The sequence below is a fragment of the Pogoniulus pusillus genome, chromosome 5 (assembly GCF_015220805.1).
Source record: "Pogoniulus pusillus isolate bPogPus1 chromosome 5, bPogPus1.pri, whole genome shotgun sequence".
NCBI classification, from domain to species: domain Eukaryota; kingdom Metazoa; phylum Chordata; class Aves; order Piciformes; family Lybiidae; genus Pogoniulus; species Pogoniulus pusillus.
Window position 1 is genome coordinate 40,474,933 of NC_087268.1, and position 18,914 is coordinate 40,493,846.

Consider the following 18,914-nt stretch of genomic DNA (forward strand, 5'->3'; position numbering starts at 1 on the left):
TTGGAGGTCTCTTCCAACCTGGTTGATTCTATGAACTCCATTCTAAAAATCAGTGTGGAAGACCCGAAACTAAAGTTTACTCTTCCAGTATTCAGGACTACCCTATTAAGAATTTGTTTATGAAATTACATCAAATATAGGCTACCTAGTACATAAAGTAGCAAAATACAAACAGTTTTATTCTTTCTTACATATGTGTACATATATCTCAAATCTAATATTTGAGTAACTATTAAAATGAAGACAGCTAAAAGGAGGAGCTCTGACATATTCCTCAGAGCTCCTCCTCAGTGTTGAGCCACTTACATTTTAACTACCATATAAATGTTAATTTCTTTGGGTCTAGTCTAAGAAACCCTACCTTTTCCCAGAACAGTTTTACTAACCTGACAGCCATTTTATTGTCTATCAAGACACTTTGTGGCACTCAATCACTTTGAAGACCATTTCATCTTGTACACATTAACCCTGTTAGCTATTAGGCTACACCTTACAACAGCAAGGTTAACTTCCAGGATTCTATCACTACACCACTGCATTTCAGGGGCTTTGGTTGGTGCTAAAGCTATGTCAGCAGTGCAGAGGGTACACCAGGGTCAGAGCCTAAGGCTCCCAGTTGTCAGCATCCCTAGGGCACTGCATTACCTCCATACTGGCATTTTGCTGGTGGTTGTATATTGGCTGATGACCTGTGTCACCCAAAATGATGATTACTTAGTTGAAGTGATGTAAAGGATGAGCTTTGCTAGCTGGCAGAAAAACCAATGTGTGCATGCACATTAGAGAGGGAGGGAGAAAGAAAGAAAAGAGAATGAAAAGTTTCACAACACAGGAGGGAGGACAAAACCCAAACCAGGCCAAACTAAGTAATTTAATGTATTGCATATTCCTGCATAGACACTGGTTTTAATATTCTTAAACTAGGTAGAGCATACACAACGTGGCTTTACATTTGTTTAACCAAACTTGTTCAGAGTAACTTAGTGATCAAATTTTTACATGTGGATAAAGCCTGTTTTAAACAAGGCCTGCAGAACCTAGTGAAATCTACACACTGTTTTTTGTCCTGGCTCCTGACCTCACAGGCTGGAAGACTGGATCATAGAATCAACCAGGTTGGAAGTGACCTCCAACATCATCCAGTCCAACCTAGCACCCAGCCCTAGCCAGTCAACTAGACCATGTCACTAAGTGCCTCAGCCAGACTTTTCCTGAACACCTCCACAGATGGCGACTCCACCACCTCCCTGGGCAGCCCATTCCAATGGCAAATCACTCTCTCTGTAAAGAACTTCCTCCTAAGTGTCTGCACAGATATGCAGATATTTGTGTATATACATATATTTTTACCTGTCTCTGGGTAAACAAAGTGGCAGCATTTAGGTAGAAACAGTTTGTGAGAGCTGCTAAACTATAGCATACTTAGTTTTATTCTGAGAAAAAAAAAATACTACCCCAACATTTAAATGTCTGTGACATTCTAGGCACAGAAAGGATGATAGTTTGTACATTTAACTCTCAAAGGCAACAGTATGAATGTTAAGAAAACAGACTTCTTTGACAAAAGAGCCTATATTTAAAGGTACCACACACCCTAGTGCCCATTGCACCTTCTTAATTGAATCGCTAACTGGTAACTAGAATTTCCTGAAAATAGTTGACTAATTATTTCCTCCACATTAAGTTGGCCTACCCAGAAAGGCCATTTCAATTAATACAAAGGTGTGTGCAGGGGTGTGAAGCCCAGACTGTTCCCAGTACTTTTAATCTAACCACATTCATTGCTGACAGACAGAAAGGCTTTCAAAGGAAGGCATTTTGATCATCTCTGGGAGAAGAATGTAGACTTCAATTAGAAGGCAAATTATCCCAGCTAGTAAGGCAATACAGTTGCTTAACATTAGAGTAGTAAGGGACTTTCAAGGTGTGCCTTCTCATCTTTCATCTAGGACTGAGCTTTCCATTGCCCTTCTCTGGCAGATCAAGCTGCCATGATGGCAGTCACTACTTCTGAATAAAACCCATCTGGAGGAGAATTCAACATATGCTAAGTCCAGTGAATTCACACTTTTAGGTGATTTGTTTGCTTCCTTGAATATGCTCATCTCAGTTTAAAAAAGGATGGGTTTGGATATTTCAGCCAAGTACAGTTTAAAGGTCAGAACAAGATAAAGGAAAAAAAGGCAGTAGCCTGCAATAAAAGGCTAAACATATTCATAGATTGGTTTGGATTATAAGGGATTTTGAAGGCCATTTTACTCCAACCTCCCTTGCCAAGGGCAAGGACACCCTCCACTAGTCCAAGTTGCTCAAGGCCTCATCCAACCTGGCCTTGAACACCTGCAGGCAGGATGCATCCACAACCTCTGTGGACAACCTGTTCCAGTGTCTCACCACCCTCACTGTAAAGGGTTTCTTTCTAATATCCAGTCTAAAACTACCACCCTCACTGTAAAGGGTTCCTTTCTAATATCCAGTCCAAAACTACCCTCCTCAAGCTTTAATCCATCCCCTCTTGCCCTATTACTACAAGCCCTTGCAAAAAAAAAAAAATCCCTTCCTCTCTTTCTTGTAGGCTCCCTTCAGATACTGGAAGGCCACTATCAATTCTGCATGGAGCCTTCCCTCCTCTAGGCTGAACAGCCACAACTCTCCCACCCTTCAGGCAAGCTGCTCCAGCCCCATGATCATTTTCATGGCCCTCCTCTGAACCAGCTCCAGCAGTTTGATGTCCTTAAACTGAGGGTACCAGAACTGGACACAGTACTCCAGGTGGGGTCTCACAAGAGCAGTGGGGTAGAATCACCTCCCTCTTCCTCCTGCTCACATGTCTTTCAAGGCAGCCCAGGGTGACTACTAAGTTCTTGAGAATCCATGGAAAGAATACCAAGTAACCCTTTTCTTCTCCAAAATCCTCTTGTGTTTTCTACGTTGAGGCTACAAGTTAGCAATTCTTCTCAGAGGTGAAAGAGAACTTTGTAAGCACAGATTTTGCCTTCAGCCTGTCCATATCAAGCCTAGGGATGCCTCAGTGAACCCCACAATGGTAGGTAAATCCTTATCTCCTACCTTTTAAGTTGAAGTACCCTGACCCTAGTTTTCCATACATTTTATTTTCTTTTTCAGACCACAGTTATATTGTAAACTGTTAGGTGAGAACTGAACTGTGGATTCATTCAACCAAGCAACTATGAAAGTAGCAAGATGAACAAAACAGGACAAACCACTTCTCCATCATCAGATCAGACAACCATGATGCTTATCTTCAAGTTCTTGTGATACAATCTCTGGCCAGATAATGGTAGTATGAATGTCTGCTATAGTTCAGTAGCATGACTGAGGGTTCATACTGTCTGCAAGTGTCAGTCACTTCCCTCCCTTGAGAAAGGACCCTGCTTTCAGTTAAACATTTACATTATGGCTCCTGTCTATAAACCATTATAGTCACACAGCAGTTGAACTCTTGGCAATTACAAATGTAAACAACAGTGTAAATCAAAAAGATTAAAAGAACAGCAGCTCTGGTCCATCAGGAGGCTGTTCACGGACTGTATTTGCTCATTATGGTTTCTGAAAGCTACCTTCATACAGATGCAGAGCAAGTCCAGCAATTCTCTAATTATGAGCTCAGTGGAGAATCTGAGGTACAAGGCCTGGTGGCAACAGGGCCATCTTCACAGCAATGCCAGACCTTTAAGTAAAAACTGGTACTCAGAGCAGTAACAGGAACAGCATTCCTTGCCATCAGCTGCTGACAGACTTCTTTGATGGGTAGCAAGCATCCGACTGTAGCTGCTGTAAAATCTGGTTATACAGACAGCACTAGAAGCAAAAGGGTTACTAAAAACTCCTAGATGGTAAACAGATTCATCACAAATTTGCAGTAGCTACATAATAAGCTGGTGATAATTTTGTAAGTAACAGAAGTTTGCTATCTGTGATTGTGTAACAATAGCATAACAAAAGTGCCAGATCAGAGACAAGAGCATTAGATATCCATTCACACAGTCCAGGCAAAACTGTAATCTGATTTGTAATACTATCTTTAAAGGCAGCAGAAAATTCTTCAAGCCTATCCCATTAAAATGTAGCCATTCATTCACCACATCAACAGAACAGCCTGGCTTCTCCACAATTTGAATCCAATTTGGGAATATTTGAGCTGAGTGACATTCCAGAATGTGTCATCATGCCTGAACTTGCTGGAACATCACTGAGCATCAAGGAGCAGAAAGCTATAGATTCTGCCACATGGCCAACCTATGGCTACTGGAGAAGCAGATGATATGAAGATAACCTGCTAAGCATCTCTAGCTTCTAACCTTAAGTGAGGCTGCAGACATTCAAACTAGGAGAAATAAAAGACTAAAATCAGTCAAGTTTCTTCATGTTTGATATTTAACAGCAAAACTGTACAGACTCTCAACAGGCTATCTTGATATCATCTGCTTCTCCAGTTTCTTCCTAGAAAAAGAGCCAATCATCCCTCAAACAACTATCTGTATGAGGATAGCCACCCAAGCAGATCTTACTCCAAATATAATATCATAAATCAGCAATATAATATAACCTGTGTGTAGAACTCTTTCCTAGATAAGACACCTGAAGCATAACTGTCAAGTCCATGCTGTGGATATCATAGAATCATAGAATTAACCAGATTGGAAGAGACCTCCAAGATCAGCCAGTCCAACCTATCCCCCAGCCCTATCCGCTCAACTAGACCATGGCACTAAGTGCCTCATCCAGTCTTTCCTTGAAGACCTTCAGGGACAGTGCCATAGAATGGTCTAGGCTGGAAGGGACCTCAAGGATCATCCAGCTCCAACCCCCCGCCATAGGCAGGGACACCTCCCATAGAGCAGGTTGCTCAAGGCCTCATCCAACCTGGCCTTAAACACCTCTGGGGAGGAAGCATCCACAACGTCCCTGGACAACCCTTTCCAGTGTCTCACCACCATCAAGTCTCATCATTTTGTTCTAACAACAGTCATACGAAGGCATTCAGAAATTTACAGTTCAAAACACAAGGAATTAAACTGATGTGAAAAAGCAAGATGTAAAGATAAGAAAGCATTCCATTGGCAAAAATGTCTGTGTCTGAATACAAAACTGAGATAAGTCAAGATACTAAGCCACCAGAAGAATTTAGGGTCTGGTGTCCAAGAGACTGCTTTGCAAAATGTCTGCATTAGAAGTTTTTAGCCAAACAAGGTAGCCATTTGAAGACCTAGAGTTGTACAAGCCCAGCTGAGCTATACATTGGAATGACAACAGAGTCACCCCCCCTAGGTTCTCTTGGGATCTACAGATGAGGCATGCAAGCAGCCAAGTCCCTCAAGAGGCTTAATTCACTAAACATCCCCCTGTGAATGTAGTAAACCGAAGCCACAACAGATAGCACTTCCACAGAAAGCCATGGCAACAAAAGCAAGCAGTGGCAACACTATTTCTTGCATGTAACATTGCAGTACAGCAACTGGAGCACTGATCAGGAAGGTGAACACCACACAGCATCATATAGCTCCTTTAGCCACTACAAGTGTCACATCTGCCTTTCCTAGAAGGCCTCTGTGACCACCAAGCTACAAGTAAGGTTCAGAAAACACTCTTCAATCTCCCTATTGAACATATGCCACTAGGAAGCCACATGCAAATACTTGAAGGCAAATTCACAAATCCTGAGAAAACAAGAGGAAAGATTAAGCACACAAACTGAACAACAACACTAGAGAGTGAAACCCAAGGACTTCCCAGCGCTGCTTATTCACTGTAGATTAAGAAGTCACTGCAAAAATACAAAATCAATATTCCATACAGTGAATGATCACCAGAAACCTCCCTTAGTCCAGGTGACTACTGTAGAATCATAAAATCAACCAGGTTGGAAAAGATCTCCAAGAGCATCCAGGCCAAGATAGCACCCAGCCCTGTCCAGTCAACTAGACCATGGCACCAAGTGCCTCAGCCAGGCTTTTCCTGAACACCTCCAGGGATGGTGACTCCACCACCTCCCTGGGCAGCCCATTCCAATGCCAATCACTCTCTCTGGCAACAACTTCCTCCTAACATCCAGCCTAGACTTCCCCTGGCACAACTTGAGACTGTGTCCTCTTGTTCTATTGCTGGTTGCCTGGCAGAAGAGACCAACCCCCACCTGGCTACAGCCTCCCTTCAGGTAGTTGTAGACAGCAATGAGGTCTGCCCTGAGCCTCCTCTTCTCCAGGCTGCACACCCCCAGCTCCCTCAGCCTCTCCTCATAGGGTTTGTGTTCCAGGCCTCTCACCAGCTTCGTTGCCCTTCTCTGGACACGTTCCAGCACCTCAACATCTCTCTTGAATTGAGTATTTTGTAAAAGGTCTGCTGTTGCTTGATGAGGACAGAGAATTTCATGTTTCTCTCATTCTTGTAGAATGTGTTCTCACGGGGAGGGCCTGCCTCAAGAGGAGAGATTCTACATACAAAAAGAAACAGTTCAACTGGTTTACTGCAACAAGGTTACACACTTTGGAGCAAAGCAGATTCCTAAAGAATAGACACAGGAAAGAAACACTAAGCTATTTTGCAAGAAAACAGAAGGCTGACATAGGGAAAAGATAAAAAAGAAACAGTATCTCCTTCAGTGCATTGCATTTTGAGATGATCAGTGTCAGGATTCCCTGCTTTGAACAGCATCCTACACAGTCAGCACAAAACTGAAACCTACCGCTCCTAACTCCAAAGCCTGCAGTATATACTAAGGTAGTTATCTGTTGAAGAATCCAAGCAGATCAAATAGACTTAAGTGGTACTACACTGATCACCCCCCAACTTCCCTTTCCAAAGCTAACACCACACCCAAATGGACAAGAGCAAGGTTAGAATTAATTCCAAATCGCTGCAGGAATTCAACTGTGGACTGCAGGATTAACCCTGCAGAACATGACTCACTCTTCTCTCTTCCAGGCATTGTAGGGAGTAACTCACATGTCAGCTATCAAGAATCCAACTGCTTCTGAGACTAGTCGAGCAGATGCCTTCTTTAAGCAGCAAGATGGAGAGCTTAGATTTGATTGCAGATTGAAAAGTACTCAGAGCAGATTTTTTGGGGGGAAGGGGTAGGGAGGTGTGGGGAGGTATGAAAGGCATCTGACAAAATGCTTCAGAAGTTCAAGGTGATCATCATCTGCCCTCTGAATTATTTTTAAAATGAAAATTAATTCCTAAAGTTAAAAAAAAACCCCAACACTTCAGCTACAAAACGCCACCATTTCACTGGTTTTCAGAAGAGTAACAACGGAAGAGGGACAAATTTTAGACATGAAGACAGAAGACTACTACCCTTTAACCATGCCAAGTTATTCTGGCAGCAGAAAATAATCCACAGATTGAAAACATATCTTAAACATAGTCTACATATAGGAGTATAGAAATCATAGAATCAGCCAGGTTGGAAGAGACCTCCAAGATCATCCAGTCCAACCTAGCACCCAGCCCTATCCAGTCAACTAGACCATGGCACTAAGTGCCTCAGCCAGGCTTTTCTTGAACACCTCCAGGGACGACGCCACCACCACCTCCCTGGGCAGCCCATTCCAATGCCAATCACTCTCTCTGGCAAGAACTTCCTCTTAATATCCAGCCTATACCTCTCCCAGCACAGCTTGAAACTGTGTCCCCTTGTTCTATTGCTGGTTGCCTGGGAGACTCCTATCATGTAGTTCAAAAAATATACAACCAGGATCCCACATCTTGGACAAGTGCAATTGAATACAGAGGTGGGTGACAAAACCAAACAAATGAAACCACAAAAACCCCACCAAATTTCCCCCCATGCTCATTGGCTTAAGGTGAACCTTGTAGAGTAGGAGTATAGGTTGGACTTGGTGATCCTGAGGGTCTTTTCCAAACTGGATGTTTCTGCAATTCTGATTCTGAGATAATTTCTGCAGAAAATGATGTAAAGCCAGAAAATATCATATCCATTATTTTATAGTAAGGGGCATTGTAGCCAGGTGGGGGGTGGCCTCTTCTCCCAGGTAACCAGCAATAGAACAAGGGAACACAGTCTCAAGTTGTGCCAGGGGAGGTATAGGCTGGATGTTAGGAAGAAGTTCTTCACAGAGAGAGTGATTTGCATTGGAATGGGCTGCCCAGGGAGGTGGTGGAGGCACCGTCCCTGGGGGTCTTCAAGAAAAGCCTGGCTGAGGCACTTAGTGCCATGGTCTAGTTGATTGGTTAGGGCTGGGTGCTAGGTTGGACTGAATGATCTTGGAGGTCTCTTCCAACCTGCTTGATTCTATGATTCTATGAAATTTCAAAAGAGAAGCTGTTCTTAAGGAAAGGATATATGCATTTCTAGATAGGTCTTACGAAGTTCATAGCTTTCCAAACCAAAAAAGTACTCAAATTGTTTGCACCTTTCTAAAACACTTTAAGTAAAATTTTGTACTAGCAGCTAGAAAGATGTTAAAGCAATGTGAGAAACTGGAACCAGACTTAATCTGATAAAAGCAGGCTGATCAGTCCTGGCTTATCTTGTATACTTTAAGATATATCAGGAGTATGAGGGCAAAGAGTACAAACACCCTCTTACCAAGACATGCTTTTCACAGCAAATGCACATATAGCACAAGGTGATCTACATGGCTATTTATTGAAAGTATTGTTTCTTGCAGTTCATCAGAAAGCCAGGATGAAAGCTCTTGACAACATTTGGAGCACTTCAGTTCAGTACCCTTATTCAAAGAATTTCCAGTTCAAATTGAATTGGGAGTTGAATTGCTGCTCATGTGGGAATATCTAACACTATTAACTGCTCAGTTAAGGTGGCTACCTGCTAACCAGGACAGTAGCTCAGAAATCTATTTTATAATGTAAGATTTATATTTTATTTCACCCTAGACCACTGCCCCAAATTATTACATCATATTATCTTCAAATGCTTTGACATCTGCCTCATTACAGCAGCCTTCCAGTACCTGAATAGGACTTAGAAGAAAGGTGGGACTTTTTACAAGGGCATTTTGTGATAGGACAAAAGAGAATTGATTTAGGCTTGAGAAAGGTAGATTTAGACTGCATGTTAGAAATTATTTACAGTAAGGTTGGTGAGGCACTAAAACAGGTTGCCCAGGGAGGTCATGGATGCCCCCTCTGAGGTGCTCAAGGCCAGATTGGATGAGACCTTCAGCAACCTAATCTAGTAGAGGATGCCCCTGCCCACAGCAGTGAGGGGATGGAGATGGATGATCTTTACAGGTCCCTTCCAACCCAAACCATTTTATGAATCTATGAACTACCCTGATGTTTTGCAGAAGATAATAGCAATATTTTGTTTGAAAGTCACTGAAGCTCTATTCAAGTGATGCAAGCCATGCTTCAAAACAAACTAAACAGCTCTAAAAATGCTTACACCTCTTTTTGACCTTCACCTGGCCTTTCACCTAATATAGAACCAACCAAAACAAGAACTAAAATACTGCCACCACTGCATTTTGAAAGAGTACAAGCACCAACTAATTGAGCTAGCCTCATGACATTAATGTTGAGAAAGGATAACGCACATGCTCCTATCACACCTTTAATTCTCTTGTCTAGACTAGGATTTAAGGCAACACAGCTGCTAAAATGCAACCCACTGACAAAAGTGTTTGAGTTGCACCCATCCTTGTAAACTGTATGTAGACTATACTGTTTGCCTTAGTGCAGCAAAAACTGAATGCTAATGCTGTATAGGAAACCTATGGGGGGGAAATAAAAGAAAGAAAGAAACAAACGAAAAATCAGGCCAGCAGAAAACTAATGAATAAAGGAACAAGAAGCAGATAGCTATGGTTTTAGTTAACTTAACAATAACATAAATCTTTGTACAAGTCACTACGTGCCAGGATAATTTAGCACTGCAGTCCCAATTGCTACCCTATTCTCTCTCAAAATGTCATCACGTACCACCTACACAATTTACAAGGAGGGGAAAAAAGTTTGAGCAACACTTGCAAGGTTTCAGAAATTAAATAAGCAGTAAGCCCAGGTTTGCTCTTAGGTGCAAAACAAACAGACAAAAAAACCCAATCAAAATCTGACACTGAAATAGGAGGAAAGCTAGAAAAGGAATAGATTTAATGATTACTGGAAGAGTCACCCACTCAGACATATCAAACCTTCATCTAAAAATTTTCAATCACCAAAGAATATCTGGTTTTAACATCTCAGCCCCAGAAGCATGCCTGCTAAGATAAGAATTTTAACTAAACATACTGTTATCCAGAATGTTTTATGTATGACCAAACAAGAAAATTTGCTTCTCTCCGCATACTATTCAACTGAAGAGTAGAGAATCATTCTGAATGAAAGTAAGTCACTGCCAACTGTGTTGGCTATAAAAAACAGTGTTTAAAGAATTGTTGTCCTCCTGGAAAAACAGAAATTCTAATGAGCAATGATGTGGGTTTTTTTTTTATACACCATTTTCCAAATATTCATTGCAAAAATCTATGTCAAAACAGCTTAATGAAGAGCAAGATAGAAAGCATTCAACCCCAAGCATTAATGCTATGTTATTGTACTAAACTATGAAAGCCATTAAAGCCACTGTTATATTTGGTCTTTAACACATTTAATAGCATTTCACAACACAGACACAATCAAGCAACACTGCACAACTGAAAACAAATTTAAGAAGTCTTGCCACATACTGTTCTACTATTTGACAATGGTAGCTATCCATATTTATTCACACATCTCTACAACAACATGAACTACAGCAGCAATTAAGAGACCTGAAAACAGAAGATGATGCTAAGTGATACAAGCATCATTAAAAAAGGTATGTTATACTCTAAACTAGCACAATCTAAACTAAACATGCATACAAAAGGAGCATGCCTACCTGGCTTTTTCAATAAAAGTCCAAAGAACACCTAAAAAAAGCAGGAGGGGATAAAAAGATTTATTTTCAGTGCCCACATACAAAAACTATCATGTCACTTTACCTTACAAAGAAAAATAAATGTTGGAAAGGAATATCTATGTGATTAGCTGGGGGGAAAGATGGCAGGGCAGGGGGAGCAGCCAAAAAAAAACCCCAAAACCCAAGCACATTAGAAGACTATGGTTACAAGCATTCCCTTAAATTTTCATGGTGGTTTTCACACAAAGTAACTAAAAGATTTCAGATTATCAAGAAAGGGGAAATGGTGGGACACAGCACCAAAAAGTCCAGAGATCTGAGAGTACAGAATTTAAATCAGAGGCTTCTACATGAAAGCATAAAAGGTACTATGTTCAAAAGATGCACCTTGAAATATCAGAGTTTAAGCCAAGCAACTGAAAAAAGCAAAGTGTTGCAAAGCTATTTTAAAAAGAACACAAAGAGAAGCTTAAAATCTGAGTTAAAACTAAATAAACTTTACAGCAATGCACAGATCTACTCTTTCTATTACAGATACTTAGTGACCAGCCTAATTATCAGTTCCACAAGACAAAAAAATGGCCATACAGCTGAAAGTTCTGATGTCACATACAGGGCTGGCTTGACATGACTGAATATTTGTGTTTGTCACTTCTTTATAACCCTGTGGATTTGCATTTTCTTGTTGTAAACCAAGAAGGTTCTCATCCAAGAGTTATCCATAGGTGTCCCTCAAAAAGAAAGAGAGAAGGTAGGAAAAAAGGAGAGAGAAGCCAGTATTTATCTTCTAATCAGGTTCTTATATTTTCTCAGAAATTTATTAATCTGTTCTTAGAGTGAAGTGCTAAATTTCCTCTGATGGGAGCACAAGAGCAGCTGGAAGCTTGGCCAGTTATCCTACAGAGAATGGGGGCCATGTTTATTTCTTGCCCTGCTTTCCCCTGCCCCCTAAAAATGACTGTTTTCATCAATTCACAACATGGAGATTATTGCACAAGAGAGAATTCTTGCTAAAAATTACTTGGGCATTTTAGTTCTTATTTCTGCCATCTCTACACACCCAGCACCTACGCAAGTCCTTAGACATTTGTCAGGCTTTTGCCTACAGTACTTCAGAAGGAATAGGACTGTCCAAGTTTCACTTCTACTGAACACTTCAGTAGTTGCTCCTGGAAGGCTGGAGCCATGCTTGGAGTTGGATGTGCTATAGCAACATTTACAAAGAATTCTCCAAGTAGTCCTTAAAATAAGCATAAGAAATACATAGACTTTCAGAAAACCAGTAAATTCAACCTTGATTAAAAAAGACTTATGGTTTTTGAATAAAAATCATGTTTAGTTTTCATAGTGCTTAAAAAGCAACATTTTCAATCTAGATGCTTGAGCAATTTCTAATTTCAAGTAGAGTTTTTCAGACTTAATCACCATTAAGTCACTAAAACATCAATTATCATTGACTCCAGATACTGATTTCACAATTAATAAATCTAAATAATTACATCTCTTGTATGTTTTAAATTACCACACAGAATCCCCAGACTGGGAGGCAGACTTTCACCTTGGTGATAAACAAATAACATTTTTAACTCAGAGACATATTTCTGTGATATTTCAAAGCAATATACCAATATCCTTTAATCTGAGTTTTCAGTCAGTCTAAATTTATAACCTTTCCAGGTTTTGTTTTCTAGAGAAAAAGCAGAAGACTTTTTTTTCTCTACTTGAAATACAGCATTTCTCAAAAATTCTATTTTAAGTAGAATCTGTTAGAATCTCCAAAACATGAACACTACAGTCCTGCCTTTAAGCCACTGGTCAGAGAAATTACAGCAAGCAAAGTACTCCATCTTAACTTAATATTCTCTTTCATTTCTGTGCTTTAGTTTTCTGCTTGAATAAATAGTAATACTTCTCTATTTGATGGGATTCTACTAACATACATATATTAAACCTGTAGGATATTGACAAGTCACATTATTGAAGGCTACATAAGCCCCTAAAATATATACTCAACAAGGTTTAAACATGCCTTCATGGAAGGAAAACACTGGCAAAACTCAATACCAAATTGAAATTCAGTACATGGTTAAATATCATCAGTTTCCCTTCAGAGAGCTTTCTAATCACACAACTGCTAAACACAAAAGGGCTAGAAGTTACATCCTTTTCCCATTAAAAAAACAACACTGCTTAATCTGCATACTCACTGCTTATTTCTAAAGCTTGATATCTAACTGGGGTGCACTACCTTCAGTCTGTTACATTGACAACTTCTGCTCTTCCTTCACTGCAGACCTTTGCTGGCATGGGCCCACACACCCGGTTTAGCCTTGCTCTCATGAACAAAAGGTTCCTCCAGAAAAGAAGACTCACTGGAGTTTCAGAATGCAGTGTAAACTGCAGAAGAGTTGCTTGCTGTCAAGCCTGCAAATCCATTTGGAGGGAAAGAAGGTCCCAGATGCACAGGTAAGGTATTTCGTGTACCACCTCATCAGGAGGCAGTAAAGCAGCTGCAGATTGCCTTTATCCCACTTGTGTACAGAAAGAAGTATTCTTTAAAGCTATCACATAAAAAAAAGTATTATGTTCATGTACACTCCATATTCCCAACAATCCAGATTCTCAGCATTCTCAGAAAAGAAACAAGGCTGAATGGATATACTGGGCACAAGCGGGACCCAGAAACTGGTATGAGGGGTCTGAAACCTTAAGATCATGGAGTTAGAACAATGCACTTCAGGTAAGTAGTTAATTGTACAGTGAAGAGAAGCTCCCAACTTGTTTACCTGGCTATCATGATCAGTGGTAACAGCTATAAATGAGCGTGGAAGCATTCTCAAGTTCCTAATACCAGAGACCTCCTAGTACCTTTGGCTGTCTTCTGCACAACCCAGCATACTACATTAGCACACAAGCCTCTGTCCTACCTGCTTACCATACTCCTTATCTAGCAAAACAAGGCGCCCCTAGTTTCACTCACATAGGGCACATCCCCTTTCACCAGTTTCCTTCTCTGTATATACTGATACTAAAGCAAAAGTTCCACAGAAGCAGGGCAAGTTGCAGGCACTGCAAGAACAGACAATCACAGAAGCCATTGCTTTGTACAACACAAGCTGCAGTCAATCTGCTCCTTGGATAGCAACTATTGCAAGACACAGCTCTGAAGGAAGAGCAGCTGTGACTTTATACCACTGTGATCCCTCATCCAAATCTGGCAGCATTCTGCACAGTAGGAAACTCCGTCCCAGAGTACAGAGAGCACTTCTGAAACCTTTCACTTCCCACCCTGTGAAGAGCCACTGGGTGTGCACCCCATCCACTCAGAACTGACAGGTCTTCCTTACTGAAGGCAAAGCACCTTGACTGATTCTTACAAAGATCTAGACAAAAAGTTTTATTTACTTTGAAAAGAAGAGTATGGTTTATATTTAAACCATTTTCTAGAAGTTTAATTATCTGTTTAAAAGCTTTGGAGGCAACCCCCACTCTTGATGAAGACGTGCACCATGGCTGAACGGGATGTAAGGCTCTTACACTAAAGAAGGAAGCTTAACTATAAAGTTTTGGCATTAGGAGACTTCTCTAGAAACTAGGGGACTTGGATTTCAGTCCTGTTTCCAAGTCTGGTTATGCATTTTTTTAACATCAAATAGCCATTTAATAAGACCAAACTACATTGGCAAGAGTGATCTCAACTTCTTCTAACCACTAAGCTTCAGAGTTGTTTCCTCTCTCATTCATTAGCATGTCATTCATTCCTATAAAGTAACTCAGCTTCATCAGGAGGAGTGAAGGACTCCTTTAGCTTAGTTTGGCCTGGTATATGGTGGTAATAAAAGCAGAAGAGTCAAGTGTGTGTCTCTTACCCTGAAGAAGAGATTTCATTTAGCTTTTCTGCTTCTCGGGAGTGTGGTTAAAATTACTATCAAATTAGGTAATAACATTGGGATTCCTTCATCAAAAAATAAAATAACAAGGACAACACGTAAAATGCAGAAACACCTACCAGTTAGAGACTTAGTCAATTGTTTTTCAGGTACAATGCATGTTCAGAGACTTTTAAATCACGGGCTTGTATCAATTTAAGCATATAGTTCCAATTTTCAGGTACATTCCATCCAAAATCCTTAAATAAACATGACTATGTTTAGATCTTTCAACATGGATTAAATGTGCTCGTGAAAGTGTAAATTATAATTTAGAAGTCCTTGCACAGATAAATATCATACATGCAAATAAGCGTTCTTACAGTGTCACTGGTAGAAAGGATGCAGACTTAAGCCAATAGCACTTAAGTTTGCAGGCACTGTAAGACTTAAAGTCAAGTTCAGAAGCACATTAACGGCAAAATTAACAAATATAAGATGAAATAAGTTGAGAAAGAACAACCTGGTACACTCACTGAAACTACATACTCCTTTCAACTACAGCTAAATCAAAGATTTCAGGACTCACTGTATTTTTTTAGAGTTTCAGTTGCTTTTAAATTACTTTGCAAAAGTGAAATTTAGTATTTAAACATTGCTTGTAGGTCCTCGACAATGTACCCAAACCAAAAAAGTAAAGTTGAAGTCCTGCAGTAGAAGAGATGGCAGGAGGAAAAGAGCAGCATTTAGACCCACGAGTCAACATAACTATGGAAGTACAAGTGGCTTTCAATTCCACTTCGCCAATCTACAGCTTTTAAGCAAGGGTTTGAATGCAAATGATGCACTGCAAGGTACAATGCATGTTGCAAAAACCGGGCATTCAGAAGCTAAACTAACTTATATCACTGATTAAATAGAGGAAAACCAAAAGCATTTATTAATGAATAAAGCCTACCTTAACTACTTAAAGATAAAATGTTTGCCTGTGAGGTGTGTGAGAGCAGTAAGGCACACGATGCCATGGAAAACGCATTTGCCATAATAAATTCAAAATGACTCAATTACGTTGTCCTTTAGAACTCTCCAGTGAAAAAGTTAGGACACACATTAAGAAACATCTACTATGAGAAAGTTCCAAGTCTCTAAAAATATCAGCACTTTGTCTCCTCCCTCCCCTTTCCCCTACTCACCCTCCTCCCCAATTTCAAAATACATCTTCCCCAGGCCATGCTCTGGAATGGTAGTTTCTGTGAACAGACCATACCCCACCATACAGATTAGCCATTTTTATCTTTTATGCTCCACTCTACATTGCAAACCCAACAGCTGTGGTCCAGCTAAGTTATGTACATGCGTTTCCCTTGCAGACAGCCAAGCTAAAGCTACAACCAGCCCTGCGACATAATTACAGCCTTTCTTCACGGGCAGTAACAGATTTCTGTCAGCAGTGATTTGGCCAGAGGCATTTTCTCATCCATGCTGTGGTTGAAACGGTTGCTATGATTTCAAATGGTGCATCTACCCTTATTTCTGCTACTGACATCCATCTGATTGACATATATCTAAACAACGTAATGGTTATAAAAACAAACTGGCAGTATGCACCCGTGTTTCACCACTGTGGATTCACTTGTAATAAGAGTAGCTGGCAACGCGACCGTGGGAATTTAGAGAATCACCAGCATACAGAAGGCCTAATGCTAACAGCCCTCATCTCTTTAGCAAGAATGGGGCTTGTGCTCTGCACTTCCCAGAGTGGAAAGTTCACGTAAATATCTATGCAGGTATCTGAAAAGGCAGATCTCCAGCTGCGTTCGAAAATGTGCGTTGCACTAAAATACCCAGGCGCTTCCCCTGCAAATCGGCCACGGCACGTCCACTAAGAAAGTACACTCGAGAACTGACCCGATGCAGTATTCGGGAGACTGCTTTCCGCCCCCACCCCCGGTTATAAGCCATGGCAGAGACTGCTGCCCGCCTGCCTGTGGCCAGCATGTCTGCCAGATTTCACCGAGGAGTACCCCAAACTTACCGCGTCGTAAACGCAAACGGAGGGGGAGGGCGAGAGGCAATACCGCCGGAGCCCTCTCTGCCCCCGCTCCGCCACCCTTGCGGCTGGCGGCCGGTACCCGCCCACGGGGAGCTCAGGGCTGCGGGAGAGACTCCGGCGGGGGCGTGGGGGGTCCTGCTGCCCAAGGGCGCCACCGGGGAAGGAGGGAGACGGGTGAGGGAAGGAAGCCGCGGGGCAAGCACCTGAGCGGGCAGCGGGCAGGGCGTGGGCAGCCCCCGGGCCGGAGATCCGGGCACTGCGGGGCGGCCCAGCGCGGGGGAGGAGGGGATGGAAGGGGGGACGGGCAGCCCGCAGGCCCCAGCGGGCCGGGCCGCAGGTGGGCGTCGGGCGCGGCTGTCGGAGGAGCAGCCGCCGGGCAAGTCACCTCTTGACGCGGATGATCTGGTCGCGCATGGGTCGGATGTCCTGGAAGCTCTGCTGGTTGACCAGGCTGTAGACGAGGATGAAACCCTGCCCGTTCTTGATGTAGAGGTCCCGCATGGAGGCGAACTGCTCGGTGCCCGCCGTGTCCAGGATCTCCAGGACGGAGGGAGAGGCGTCCACCTCGATCTCCTTGCGGTAGAAGTCCTCGATGGTAGGGTCGTACTTCTCGATGAAGGTGCCGGTCACGAACTGCACTGTGAGCGCCGACTTCCCCACCCCGCCCGAGCCCAGCACCACCACCTTGTACTCGCGCATCCTCCCGCCGCCGCCAGCGCGGACCGCCTGCCCGACCCGCACCTGCCGACGACCCCTCCTCACCCCCCCGCCATGGGCCGCCCCACTTTGCCCTGCCTGCCGCCCCCGCTCCGCTCGCCCGCCCGGCGGATGCTGCCGGCCGTGGCGGCTCCTGGGCGGCGCTGCCGGCAGCGGGGCCGCGCTCACGGGCTGCGGCGCGCCTGAGGTGGGGCGCGAGCCCCGCCCCCTCCTTCCCCTGTCGCCACGGCAACAGCCAACCGGCGGCGCGCGGAGGGGCGGAGGGACGGCGCCGAGGAGGAAGAAAGAGAGGGAGATGGGCGGGCACCGCCTCCTCACGTGGGCACTCCCCGCGGCGCGTCCTCCCCCGCGGAGCCTGCCGGCCAACCGGCGGGCGCGGCAGCCGCACGTGACGCTGACGGCAGCAGCGGTCGGTGGGCCGCGGCGGAGGCTGCCTGTCCCCGCCTGTCCCTCGCCCGGCGCTGTCGCTTGGAGACAGCGACCCGCCCCCGCCCCTCGGCCGCTCTTCGGCCTGCTCCCCGAGACGCCCTTCCCGGAGGGCCAACCGGCAGCCGCACCGCGGTCACGTGCCGGGCGGCATGGACCAATGGCAGGGCGGGCGGTCAGTAGCGTCGCGGCCGGAAGTGTCTGTCAAGGGCCCGTGGGCGGTAGTGCCGGGGCTCGGTGGGTCGCCGCTGGGGGAGAGGGTGCGGGCGGCGCCCATGCCCCGCTTCCCGGGAGTGGCCTAGAGCCTGAGGAAAAGCTGGTGTCACAGCTGCGGGGGTGCAGGGCGGTTGGATGAGGCAGCGGTGGTAGCCCCTGCTCAGCCGCACCGTCCCGGTAGGTGGGCGGGAGCGGGAGAGAGGCGAGAGGCCTTTCAGGGCTGCCCGAAGGGAAGCCTGATGCAGTTCCGCTTCCCAGCGTGCTGGGTGAGGGGGGTCTTGGTGCGTTAAATCTGCCAGTTCTCCGCAGGCCGAAGGCGTCTGTCGAGGGCCCGAGGCCACTCTGTTAAATCCCACTCGTCTACACGAAAGTAACCGAGATGCGTAAAACCTAACGCATAGAATCTGCGAACGCGCCCTTTGAATGCACAACGGTCGTCGTTATTAGGTGTTTATTGCTAATGAGTGCCTTCCTTCTCATCCTGTTTTGGTACGGGGCCAGGAAGGATAATGACAGTCTGAGAAAGATACTCCATCTAAACAGTAGCAAAAATAAGAGTGACTGATGAGGTGCCATTAGCAGTTCCTGTTGGAAACCGGTATCACACTGGAACGATGCTCACATTTGTACGCTCATCTTCCTACTATAAGGCAGACTCCTTAACCCTTCCCTCAAATATCACTGTTTGGGGTGATTCGATACATAGGGAAAATACTTCACTGCTTAAGGTTCAGCTAGAGCC

At 43.8% G+C, this 18,914-nt stretch overlaps 1 protein-coding gene across 1 annotated transcript in view; it reads right to left on the reverse strand.

Moving 5' to 3' along the window:
* Positions 1-17,620, reverse strand: part of RAP2A (RAP2A, member of RAS oncogene family) — a 36,840-nt gene extending 19,220 nt beyond the window's left edge. Inside the window, exon 1 of the mRNA XM_064143866.1 lies at positions 17,199-17,620. Coding sequence (XP_063999936.1) covers positions 17,199-17,512 — 314 coding nt within the window. The 5' untranslated portion in view covers positions 17,513-17,620. The remainder of the gene's footprint in view (positions 1-17,198) is intronic.
* Between the last annotated feature and the right edge of the window lie 1,294 nt (positions 17,621-18,914).